At 39.1% G+C, this 12,902-nt stretch overlaps 2 protein-coding genes across 3 annotated transcripts in view; one reads left to right on the forward strand and one right to left on the reverse strand.

The window, feature by feature from the left end:
• Positions 1 to 339: 339 nt before the first annotated feature.
• erg28 (ergosterol biosynthesis 28 homolog) lies at positions 340 to 2,421 on the forward strand. 2 transcript variants are annotated; one of them, XM_010769181.1, is made up of 5 exons: positions 340 to 408; positions 774 to 929; positions 1,420 to 1,510; positions 1,599 to 1,717; positions 1,832 to 2,421. In XM_010769181.1, exons 2-5 carry the CDS (start codon positions 797 to 799, stop codon positions 1,918 to 1,920), a joined length of 432 nt encoding a protein of 143 aa, XP_010767483.1. In that variant the 5' UTR covers positions 340 to 408; positions 774 to 796; the 3' UTR covers positions 1,921 to 2,421. The 2 variants fall into 2 exon arrangements, with proteins under 2 accessions (XP_010767483.1, XP_010767482.1); XM_010769180.1 differs by having other exon boundaries at positions 363 to 491.
• A 351-nt stretch (positions 2,422 to 2,772) lies between these two features.
• The window catches only part of flvcr2a (FLVCR choline and putative heme transporter 2a), a 24,744-nt gene continuing 14,614 nt past the window's right edge, over positions 2,773 to 12,902 (reverse strand). The window contains exons 5-10 of the mRNA XM_010769195.1: positions 9,523 to 9,633; positions 8,496 to 8,601; positions 8,290 to 8,401; positions 7,432 to 7,499; positions 4,828 to 4,943; positions 2,773 to 3,787 (exon numbers count right to left, since the gene is read on the reverse strand). Coding sequence (XP_010767497.1) covers positions 4,872 to 4,943; positions 7,432 to 7,499; positions 8,290 to 8,401; positions 8,496 to 8,601; positions 9,523 to 9,633 — 469 coding nt within the window. The 3' untranslated portion in view covers positions 2,773 to 3,787; positions 4,828 to 4,871. The remainder of the gene's footprint in view (positions 3,788 to 4,827; positions 4,944 to 7,431; positions 7,500 to 8,289; positions 8,402 to 8,495; positions 8,602 to 9,522; positions 9,634 to 12,902) is intronic.

A 12,902-nucleotide genomic window follows, 5' to 3' on the forward strand; every position in this document is an offset into this window, starting at 1 on the left:
ACGAGACAGTAATTGTATGTTACTCGATGTACTCAAATGGTAATAATAGTATAGGCTATTCAGTCCTTTGTGTTTTTGTACAGCATATCATTTTCAAACGGGAACATAAAATACATCTTCTGCACTGTCTACGCTTGACCAGAATTCACGACAACATAAGACAAGAAAAATCACTCTCTCGCTCGCTATATACTCTTTGTTCGAACACAGCCTAGGCTTCAGGCTGCACGTGACCTGATGTCTTGATTTCTATTGGTTGGCGAAGGAGGTAGGCGGAACCTGACTGCTCGTATGGGCCAATCATATGAATGGTACGATTGAATGGAGCCATTTCTTAAGCTTTGCTATTGGTCAACCCCAGAGTTCAAGATTGAAAGACTTGCCGTTGTGAGAATAACATCATACTGGGTTTGTTTGAGTCTCATTTAATGTGAAGTTCTCTCTTCTGTCGAAGGAACACGTTTACATGGTAGTTTTATAAAGGCCGCCAGGTAAATATAAGAACAAAATATTGTTGATACTATCATTATTTTTTATATAATAGCTTGTTAATTGTGTTAACCAAGTTGAAGCAGCGTTAGCCTGCTACGTCACGTTAGTTATTGCTGAATATCTCTTGTTAGACAGTCCTGTGGTGTGTTAGTCAGGTAACATACACATACACCTGTAATTCTGCTTTTAAATGACCATCGAGCTGCACATGCATTTGCCTTCAGTTTGAACATGTGAATCCTGCTCTGATAAATAACATCATGGTTTTTTCTCTGTGACAGGTGCGTCTCTGAAAAAAGAGAACATGGGTCGCTTTCTGAACGTCCTGCGGAGCTGGCTGTTGATGGTCTCGGTCATCGCGATGGGAAACACCGTGCAAAGCTTCCGAGATCACAGTTTTTTATCAGAGAAGCTCTACACAGGCACGCCAGAGTTTGGTGAGGAAAGCAGGTTTTATTGACAACACCAATGCACAGTACAACATGAAATGTCCCATCAAAACACATTTTACTCGAATGAGCCTGATGTCGGTGCTGGCAGGTGTTTATAAAATAGCATTGAATAGAAAAAGAATATCTGCAATTTGTGTCAGCTTCTAAGAAAACATGTGGACTGTTTATCAGTGTAAACAGTCAGGAATATTAAGAGGCCATAACCCAAACATCTAAAACAATCTTTAATGTTTAGGTCCACACTGTTATTGGATGTTGGGCCAATATCAATATTTTTGATTTAAAAGAAGTCTGATGAGGAAACTCAATTATAATTACAAAACGACATTTAGAGAATTAGAGATATGTACTCAACTGACCCTTTTGCAGTTACAATGATAAACATTGCTCACTCAGTAGTCTTTGTTGGACAATATAATGGTTCCTTTTTTGACTCTTTCATTCCTGAGTTTCTGTTTGTGTTTAATTTCCTCAGTTAATGGTCTCCAAGCTCGAACATTTGGAATTTGGACGTTACTGTCATCGATCATCCGCTGTTCCTGTGCCATTGATATCCAGAACAAAACGTAAGACAGCTTCTCACTTTCTGCACCTCCTTTTGTGTTTCTGTTGGCAGTCTTCTTACTGTTTGTTTCCACTGTGTGTCTCCTGCAGGCTCTATCACATCACCTTATGGACATTTGTGCTGGCGTTAGGCCACTTCCTGTCCGAAGCCTTCATCTACAAAACTGCTCCTCTGACCATCGGGGTCATGGCTCCTCTCATTGTGGCAAGTGAGTGAGGAGTGATAGGAAATACAGTATCCCCTTAATTATACATCTACGGGTTTTAATGTATTAAAACATATTTTTTCTAAATCCTAATAACATTTTTATGTGTTTTTCTAGGTTTCTCCATCATAGGAATGCTGATTGGGTATCAGTGCATCCCAGAGTCACAAGAGCAAGTCGGAGCTCGACAGAAGAAGCGTAACTGAGTCCCGAGTTTTCCATCGCACCTCAAAGTGACCAGCTCCGAGAGTGCTGCTGCTTGCCTTGAAGAACATGAGATCTGTTTGAACATTCATTTCTCACTGTAACCCTCTCTATAGACTACATAAAATGGTGTTTTTGAATTGACATTTTACACTTCAGTGCAATCAAACGGTCGGACGGAAGGTCATGTTAGTGATGAATCTGTGCTGGTTAATAACTACTTAATTCACGAACGATCTATACATGGAGGTTTCATTTAGTTAGTATCTTTACTGTCAGGCTAAATGACAATCCTCTGTATGTGTATACGCTCATAAATGATTCCACTTCCTATATATTTTATTCATTATCCACCGAAGAGCACAGATGACTCTACAGTCTAAAACTATGCTCTTTATTACAATGTCTCATAAACACAAATATAAAGAGTTATTCTGTATGTTTGTTTCGTGCTGTGAAATGTTTGTACGCTCAATTATTGTCCTATAAAACGTTTAAAAGTGAAGCGTTTGGTGTTTTCTAGTTTCCAATTGTCTTTTTACATTTTCTGGTTCATGATAGGAATTTTACATTTGTTTTAACTCCCCCATTATATCGAAAGAGGCATACGGTAACACCTTTTTGTTTGTCCACACAGATAGGGAACAAAACGAGCTGCATTGAGTCCTATTATTCAGGTTTGTAATGTCAACAATGTCTTTACTCTATAAGTTCCTTAAGAGTCATAGGTAACACTACACTGTTTATTCAATGAAAATATAGAATGTATTGGCTGGTAACAAAATCTGGGGTAAAGAGTTTTTCATAGCAGAGTAAATTGTAGGCCTACTAAAAAAGAGTGAAATAAAAACTGGCACCTTAAAATCTCATTTATTATAAAATCACCTGAAAGTCCCCACTGAACAGTGTGAAACCCTTGAATGGCACACTAGTTATATAGCATGAACTACATTTCCCACACACAAGTTGACACCCTAAGAAAAAGTTCACATTAAAACATTTATTGTGCAAAATGTCAACTGCAACAGATTTGTTTGCCTTCTGTCTCGCTTTGAGCCGAGCTTACATTCCTCATGTTCCAGACTTTCTTGATTGCATGTTAATCTAGATATCTAACACCAAATGTGTAGTAGCGATCACTTACAATTACACAAAGACAAAACTGATGCACGGCATCAATTACATTTATAGTCAAAAGTATGCAGAAGTTATTCCTCCATGTGATCCTGGATGGCAGGTAGAGATGATAACATGAGAGGAACACTGCACTCTAATGAATGCCTTCAGTGATGTAAAGACTGAGATCAGTTACACACAAAATTGGTCAAGTATTAGGAAACACATTTAAAATATTGCTTGTAAGATTCATAGATCACTGAATCAACACTAATCAGACGGTTAAAAGTTCGGGAAAAATTAAAAACACTAAAGTGGCAGTTGCATTGCACTGAAATGCCTCCATTGGGTAAAATCAATGTTTAATAAGATGATGAGTTCAATGTTTTTAAAAACCTACGAGGATCCAAGTGTGTTCCCCTTGTGAATGATTGCCTTGTGCTTGGTTTGGGATGAGCTACATTGCACCTGGGCATTAGTGTTAGTCTCTGGTGTTTGAACCAGTGTGTGGACGTACAGTACATCAGATGTTTGACAGAGTGCTGCTCAGAGGGGTTCACTCTCCTCTGCTCACTCTTCACTGCAGCTTTTCTTCCTCTGTGGCTCCTGTGTGTGTGTTAATGCATGTTAAAGTGACAGTATTTGTGATGAATCAGTCACCAGCATCTTTGTCAGAGTCTGTCCTCCTTATCACTTCCCCTCTTTCAGAAGTGCAGGTGGCGGTACGGCTCCTTCTAACTCAGCCGTGGCTTTCTGTAAAGGAAACAAATATTAATTATCACAAATGAAAACAAGATGACACAAATTCTCAACTCATCACAGCTTTCAGAAAGACAGCTAAATGTTAACATAAACCATAATATTCATTTCTTGAGAATCAAAGATCTTAAAACTTTAATTCTACTCTGGCATTAAATCCATATTATCAATACCTTTTTTTGTGCTCATCAAATCACTCAGTTAGTCATCAGTTAATCACAAATGTCTAATGATCGTTTTCATTTCCTTTTTAACAGATTTGATTAAAGCAAAAGAAAAAAAAAACAAGTGCAGGAAATCATGATTTTTATGATACATTTAAAAAAAGGCGAAAATCTGGAGATAAAATAATGTTATTCCACGATACCAGCAGGTGAACCTGTTTGACCTCCATGGCGATAGGTCATCAGGACAGTGCTTTAAAAGTTAAGGACTTTTAAGAAGCATATTTTTCTGTTTGATGTCAAGAATTCACAAATAACTCATCTTTTTCAATTGGCCTTTAATTTGTAGGAAGTTGTAATTAAGCCACGAGGGGGCTGTCTCATCTTATGAAAGATGCCTGTTGTGTGTGTAACACTGGACTAACAGCAGTCATGCTTTAATTCTAAAATACACACTGCGTTCAAATTCCTGTTCATTTCACATGCGTACATGAGTTCAAAGTTGTTTTTACAGGTGTGGTATTTGGATAAGTTAATGTCTTACCTGTCAGTACTAATCCTATTAGCAGGAAATTATTACCATGAGTTAAAAAAAAAAGGCTGAAATCAGGAAAGAAAATGGTTTATTCCACAATGAAGTGGATTTGAATGTATTGCAGCTCAGTAGTTTATAACATTTTCTATTAGAAATAACAGTCCTGCTTTGTTCAGAATTGATTAAACCTTCTCTTTTTGTAAATTGAAACTTAATGTGCTTTTTTGTTACAGTTTTGCATACTTTTCTAGAAGATTCAGTGGCTTTTTGATGTTAAAAATATGTTTTATTTCCTGTCAAATATCACTGTGTGTTTGTGTAGAGTATCGTCTTACTGGTGATGAAGAGGTTTTGGTTTTAATGAGGTTTTGGGTTTATGTCAAGATTGCCGTTGCCAGTGGACGGTCGCTGTGGCCCCGTAGTCCTTCCCCGATGTCACAGAGCCTGTAGGCTGGAATGATAGCTTGGAGGTCACTCCTCTGAGGGTCCCAGAGGGTCCCAGAGGGGCCACCTGATCACCACCATCTCCTCCATCCCACACCACCACCACCAAACCCTAAACACCCAACTTAGACTGCCTGCATTTCACCCAGCAGCCACACTTACACTGCCTTTAGAGAGGAAAATATGACCTGCATCTAGTCATTTAGCAGTAAATTATACCAAATATGATGAATTAACAGTTTATTTAGATAGATTTTTCATAGATTTTCACCGATTACTTCTCATGTCAACTGTTGTGCCTGTATTCCTATTTATCTCACTGCTGGTTCTTTCATTCCATTAATTAAAAAGGAGCATCTGTTAAATGTACATTTCAGTGTACAGGATAACCAGAGCTATTATTTTAGTGTGGATTTAGAATTGGAATATTGTTAACAGTAAAAGAAAAAGGAAAGAAAGAAAAATAGTTTCTAAGTTTTTCTTTAAGAAGGCAATGAGTGATGAGCAGAAGCAATGCCAAGTTTTTTTTTAAATGACATTCATTTTCAATATACAGTGGGGCAAAAAAGTATTTAGTCAGCCACCAATTGTGCAAGTTCTCCCACTTAAAAAGATGAGAGAGGCCTGTAATTGTCATCCTAGGTATACCTCAACTATGAGAGACAAAATGAGAAAAAAAAAATCCAGAAAATCACATTGTCTGATTTTTAAAGAATTTATTTGCAAATTATGGTGGAAAATAAGTATTTGGTCACCTACAAACAAACAAGATTTCTGGCTCTCACAGACCTGTAACTTCTTCTTTAAGAGCCTCCTCTGTCCTCCACTTGTTAACTGTATTAATGGCACCTGTTTGAACTCGTTATCAGTATAAAAGACATCTGTCCACAACCTCAAACAGTCACACTCCAAACTCCACTATGGCCAAGACCAAAGAGCTGTCAAAGGACACCAGAAACAAAATGGTAGACCTGCACCAGGCTGGGAAAACTGAATCTGCAATAGGTAAGCAGCTTGGTGTGAAGAAATCAACTGTGGGAGCAATTATTAGAAAATGGAAGACATACAAGACCACTGATAATCTCCCTCGATCTGGGGCTCCACGCAAGATCTCACCCGTGGGGTCAAAATGATCACAAGAACGGTGAGCAAAAATCCCAGAACCACACGGGGGGACCTAGTCAATGACCTGCAGAGAGCTGGGACCAAAGTAACAAAGGCTACCATCAGTAACACACTACGCCGCCAGGGACTCAAATCCTGCAGTGCCAGACGTGTCCCCCTGCTTAAGCCAGTACATGTCCGGGCCCGTCTGAAGTTTGCTAGAGAGCATTTAGATGATCCAGAAGAGGATTGGGAGAATGTCATATGGTCAGATGAAACCAAAATAGAACTTTTTGGTTAAAAACTCAACTAAACGTGTTTGGAGGAGAAAGAATGATGAGTTGCATCCAAAGAACACCATACCTACTGTGAAACATGGGGGTGGGAACATCATGCTTTGGGGCTGTTTTTCTGCAAAGGGACCAGGACGACTGATCCGTGTAAAGGAAAGAATGAATGGGGCCATGTATCGTGAGATTTTGAGTGACAACCTCCTTCCATCAGCAAGGGCATTGAAGATGAAACGTGGCTGGGTCTTTCAGCATGACAATGATCCCAAACACACCGCCCGGGCAACCAAAGAGCGGCTTCGTAAGAAGCATTTCAAGGTCCTGGAGTGGCCTAGCCAGTCTCCAGATCTCAACCCCATAGAAAATCTTTGGAGGGAGTTGAAAGTCAGTGTTGCCCAGCGACAGCCCCAAAACATCACTGCTCTAGAGGAGATCTGCATGGAGGAATGGGCCAAAATACCAGCAACAGTGTGTGAAAACCTTGTGAAGACTTACAGAAAACGTTTGACCTCTGTCATTGCCAACAAAGGGTATATAACAAAGTATTGAGATTAACTTTTGTTATTGACCAAATACTTATTTTCCACCATCATTTGCAAATTAATTCTTTAAAATTCAGACAATGTGACAATGTGATTTTCTGGATTTTTTTTTCTCATTTTGTCTCTCATAGTTAAGGTATACCTAGGATGAAAATGACAGGCCTCTCTCATCTTTTTAAGTGGGAGAACTTGCACAATTGGTGGCTGACTAAATACTTTTTTGCCCCACTGTATTACAACCAATTGTATTTGATAATTGCATGTTATCACATAGTTAGAGTGATTTAGAAACGTTTTATCCTGTGACACTGTCATCTGCACTCTTTGCCAGGGATTAGTGAGAACAAATTAAATTGTTGAAGCACCAGATGGTAAACATGCTGTTTGGGTGATTTGGAGAGCTCTCAGACAAAGTGTGCCTTGCTGTCTGAGAGTAGAACATGTTTTTAGTGGGTTTGGACAGTTTCATGCAGCGCTGCCCCTGTGCATGCCTGCAGGAGTGTGAGGACCACAGAGAAGCCCACCTCTGACTTCCTGTAGCGCACACAGATGTACTTACACTCACTGTCCGCACCTCAGCCTGCTGGAGGTTGGCCTGCTGCCGGCGGAGGTCAGACTTGATTAATCCTACGATAAAGGGGACAGAAAAGGTTATTGAGGTCTTGCTCTTATTAAAGTTAGCGCAGTATGTTTTTCCAAATTGTCATGAGGAACATTTAAAATGTGTAGAATTGGATTCATTTGTTAATCACCATCATTATAAAAAATGTAACTAAATAGCACATCAGTGGCAACTTCTTTCAGGACGGCATTAACCACGCTGGTTGCAGTGTTACCTCCACAAATGTGTTACAACTTCAGGATCTTTACAATGAGTTAACACAATTCATAGAAAACAGCAACAGGGGTTTAATTCCAAAACCTGATGCATCTTGAAAGTGACTACTTACATGTCAAATGTCAGGGAATATAAGATATTTTGCACGGTGTTATTGTTGATACACAACCAATACTTTTAGTGTACAGTTTTACTGTTGTGCTGCAGTGATTATTGTGTTTATTGTATTTTGTTACTCTGGCACAACAATTTCCTTCGGGATAAATAAAGTCTTATCTTATCTTATAAATGGCAAAAAGTAATCAGCATAATGCTTTAAAAGTGAAGAAGTGTTAGAAAGCATTCGATTGGCTTTATATTAGTGGTTGTCCTTTATTCAGCCACTAGGGGGCTGTCTCATCTCATGAAAGATGCCTGTAGCGTGTGTAACACTGGATTAACACTAGTCATGCTTCAAGTCTAAAATACACACTGTGTTAAAATTCCTGTGGATATCACATGGCGAGATGAGTTCAAAGTTCTATTTAGTTTTTGAAACTTGTTTTTCGAGCTGTGGTATTTGTTAAGTTAATATCCTACCTGTCAGTACAGATCCTATTAGCAGGAAAATACACAGGAAGATGTTTCCTGCAAAAGTGCCCCATCTATCAATAATCTTCCCCTGGGAGATGGTGAAAATGATTCCAAAGATCTGAAAGGAGAATAAAACCTTTCAAGTTTACATCCCAAAACCAACATATTTTGTATTTTGTAAATTTGTATTAAACGTTGCTATCATTACTGACCTGAGCTGAGCAGTTCAGCAGTCCAGAGGAGGTTCCCTCTGACTCTGGATATGTGAGCTCTACTGCAAACTCAAAGCCTAGAGGAAGATATCCCGTCATGAAGAAGCTGCAGACACACATGCAAACACCGAAGGTCAAATTAAACGCCAAACTAAAGTGTTTTATCTGCACTTAAAAAGGAGGCCAAGGCCCATATACCATTGCGGTATATTAATAAATCCTGTCTGGGTTTCAGAAATGAAAGCAGAAATGAAAGCAAACAAGGAATTGCTATGGAAACCAGTTATGGATTTAATCAGCTTAACAAAAATAGCAATAATTGTAAAGACAAATCACGTGGACTGAGGGACCAGTGGAGCATTAGTATTGCTTTGACAAAGCAGCAGAAATGCAAAGAAACCTGAACTACAGACGGAATGTCGCGTGCATTTCAGCATTAGAAAAGTTCAGACTACAGAGCTGCTAAGCCTGCCTTTTTTATCCAGAACGGTCTCCTTCTCTGAAGTAATCTGGTAAAGACACTAAACAAACACATTACGATAAAAAGTAAGTGTTTCTTTGAAACTGTTTTGCAGAGGAGTCTGAGAGCAGAGCTCCTGCTACTGTTTGCTCAGCTTGTTTCTCTGATAGCTAAATATTCAGATGTCGGATAACATAAAACCCTTTATCTGGTGGTTTAAAAAAAGAGGTAAAAAAACAACCAAGTGCGTAGAATAAGTGGCACAAAATGTGGAAAAAAAGTCAATTTATGACCCGTTCTGGCAAACCACAACACTGACCCATGCACAAAGGAGGTACCACGCCATTTCAGGCAAATAAATAAAACAGATTGGTACCTTAGTCACATTTCTTACATGGAAACGTTACCTACTACCTACTACCTTAAAGTTTACAAAATAGGTGTGTTTTGCTATGAGGTATGGATTTAGCTTCAAGATTTCTCAAACAGAAATAGCTGTTGATGGTTACACTTGTTCTTTCCCCCTGTCTGTGATGTGAATTGCCTTGCTCTCTAATGGCTACCTACCCTAAAGTTCCAGCTGTGACAAACACCACCCACAGGTAACCCAGGTTGAGGGTGAAGGTGTAGATGACCATCCCGATCAGAGAGAGGACATACACGGCCAAGGCGGTTTGTCTGGGGAAACAAGAGTGAATCATACAGTTTAAAAAGCGTGAAGAAGATACGATGAATTGCAATGCATTCACACACAGCAAACAGCATTTGTAGGTATACACCAAAAAAACATTGTAACTAAGGATAATATATAATAACGTCATCTCGTTCTTTCTTAATAATGTTTCAAGGCAAAAGCAACACCCAGTTTTAGTTTTCTTTTGTGTTAATTACAAAATAAGCTGTTTCAATTTTTTCTTTAACAGCTTTGATGACTGTTGGTTATAGGGTTAAATGTTGCATTGCAAAGAAAACTTATTTTAAAGACTTTTATCATATATTCTGCAAAAAGAAAGTATTACAAGAAGCAAAACTCATCTGTATAACTAGCAGGGTTAAACTTGGAGCAATAGGAGGAGCCGGTAGCACTTCTCCTCCAGACATGCACCACTTCATGTGTCTCGTGCATTAAATGCAAGCGTCTAATGTATATTATGATACACCCAAACAGGATTAATGCCAACAAATAAAACATGTTCAGTCACATTTTTCTTTTTTTAAATAACCTTAAAAAGTGATGTGTTTTTTAGTGCCAGAGCAGGCATATTTTAAAAGATAGTTGTCTTACTTAAAGGGGACCTATCATGCAAAATGCACTTTTGTACGTCTTTTATACATGAATATGTGTCCCCGGTGTTCCAGGGAACTCACCAAGTGTCAGAAAATACAACCCTCTCTCTTTTCCTCCATACCCAAATCTCTAAAAACGGGGCTGCAACGGATTTGATACATGTGGATTCTGATTTGCACCTCTATGATGTCACAGAGGTGCACTCCGCCTGTATGGTCAACTCTCCACCTATCAGGGGAATGAGAGGTTGCCGTGGCATGGCAACAGCATAGCAACAGCATGGCAACAGCATAGTAACATGACGCTTGTGCCTCGCCCCCTCCTTTGCAGGGGGGGGGGGGGGTCGGCTCCAGCTCATGCAAAGACAGAGCTGGAGTGAGGCAAAATGAGGCATGGCTAAAATGCATGATCTGTTTGGTATTTTGAAAAATAAAACTTATAAATATACCTTATATAGGTATGGCCCTACAATATATTATTCAAATTGGGTATTCCGTCGCTCCCTAACATATATTGATTCAGATTATATTATGCAATTCATAGATAGGTCTCCTTAAAAGAAAGCTCTGTAAATCAGCAAAACCCTTTTGAAAATACAAAATAACAAACAAGATATACATCAGAAAATTACAAGAAACAAAAAAATAACAGAATGACAGTATAACAAACAGAGACTAAGAATATAAACAAAATTAAACAATATTCTTCTTTTGACGAAATCCAATGCAACTAACAAAGGAAATTGCTTATATAATAATTATTCTAAAAGATGATATCAGAAACATTAATTAAAAGATGAACAATAATAATATATAAAACCTGCGCTCTATTACTTGAGTGAGCAGAGCTCGGCGGTGACCGCTGCGGTGGGGCAAGAACTTGAACAGGTAAGGACATAAAGAAAGACAAAGATCAAACACAAGTCCAATGCTGGAAACACAAAAGCGTAGTGGAAAATCAATTTGAATACATATAAAAATGGCGCACACAGAACAACTATTCAAGGAATGAACAATAACCATAAAATACCACACTATCTAAACAAACCTGAGGTCTGTTCGACAAGACACATTGTATCAAAATAAGGCCCGAAGGAGCAGTCAAAAAAAAGAAATGGCGATATGTTTCAATTTGCTTTTAAAGTGTTATGCTGTGGGGATAACGACGTGAACACCTCCTGCCCTCAGCATTTGACACTCTCTAGTCAAAAAAAAAAATAAAAAACAAAGCTATGTTTCACCCTCGTCTGAGGATGTATAGTACAGTAAAAACAAAAGAGATAAGAAATTCCCTATTATAAAAAAGGGTGAGAGGGAAGTACACGGCGTTTTTTGATTGACCAATGGGAAATATTGCATTAAGTTTTAGTGCTTTGTTGATTTCTCATCACTTCATGTTGCACAACAAACAAAAAACACAAAAGTAATCTCGCTCGTCAGTGAGGAGCCTACAGAGAATTACACACTGAATCTTGCAGCGACCTTGGCTTACAGTAGCTTAATCGTTTGAGCTCATTGCTTAGCTGTCTGGCTGTAATTGTATTGCTTTGTAAACACCAAACAAAAGCAGGCAGCTGTTTTTCCAGAATCTCTATATACATATGCATTCCATGCAAACCGCACAACCTGCAGACAGACTAAAGTTCGAGACATCGGGGGAAACTACGATTATAATAGAGCTGCGGGAAACAAAACCGACATGATGTGAGGTTCACAACTAATAGGTTTCACGGCGTCTACAGACAATTCGGAGTTTTAATGGGATATATCTTGGTTTAATGCCCGAATGAATCTGCACTATTAGCCTAGTACTTTGTTTAAGCAGGTCCACTTTTTCGTTCTAGCATCATAAATACCCCACTTGGTGACATTTGTTGGGAAAAATACTGAATGTACTCTTCTAGATCCCACGAGTAGGCCACACCGCATACAAAGGCCCACTCCGTAGCGTGTGTCACGCACGATGTATGATTACCTAGAAGAGCACTCAGGCCCTCGTTTTCCGCATATGATCAGCCATGTGAGTTAACATGATGATTTCCAGCTCGCATGGAGATAGGACATATGATGTCCCATGTTTATTGATACGCAGCCGCTTAGTCTAATCTGAACCAAACATTGAATACCCTGCGCTCCTTGACGGTAATTCTGCATCCCTTGGTGACTCCTGTACACCTCTCTCTGCTATTTAACGACGCTGTCACAGGCCACCCCCTCATGCTTCTGGACTAGTCTGTACACACGCAGCCCCCTGTATTTGACTGCTACTTCATCTTGCAAGGACTACCATAAATACCACTGTATCCTGATATTGGGTCACGTTAAACCTCATGCGACTCTGGCTGTAACGTTTGTTACAGAATGCACATGACCTATTTACGTCGGTAAGATGCTTAGCTTCAAACACATAAAAGCATGGTGTCAGTCTGTAAAGATGGATCTGCTTGAACGAAACATATTACTCCAACTTTTGTTCTCCATACGATCATACTTTCCGCAAAAATCAGGCGCCAATGGTTATTACTGGATTTGCTGCTAGGTACTATTATGATTAGAACCTCTTTTTAGCAGCCTAAAAGATGAAATAATCTCCAGTAGTTGGGCGGAGACCAGAAACGGAGCTAAAGAAAGAAACAATTTGACTTGCCACTTAATCTGGT

The sequence above is a fragment of the Notothenia coriiceps genome, unplaced genomic scaffold, assembly GCF_000735185.1.
Source record: "Notothenia coriiceps isolate Sejong01 unplaced genomic scaffold, NC01 NC01_scaffold00006605, whole genome shotgun sequence".
NCBI classification, from domain to species: domain Eukaryota; kingdom Metazoa; phylum Chordata; class Actinopteri; order Perciformes; family Nototheniidae; genus Notothenia; species Notothenia coriiceps.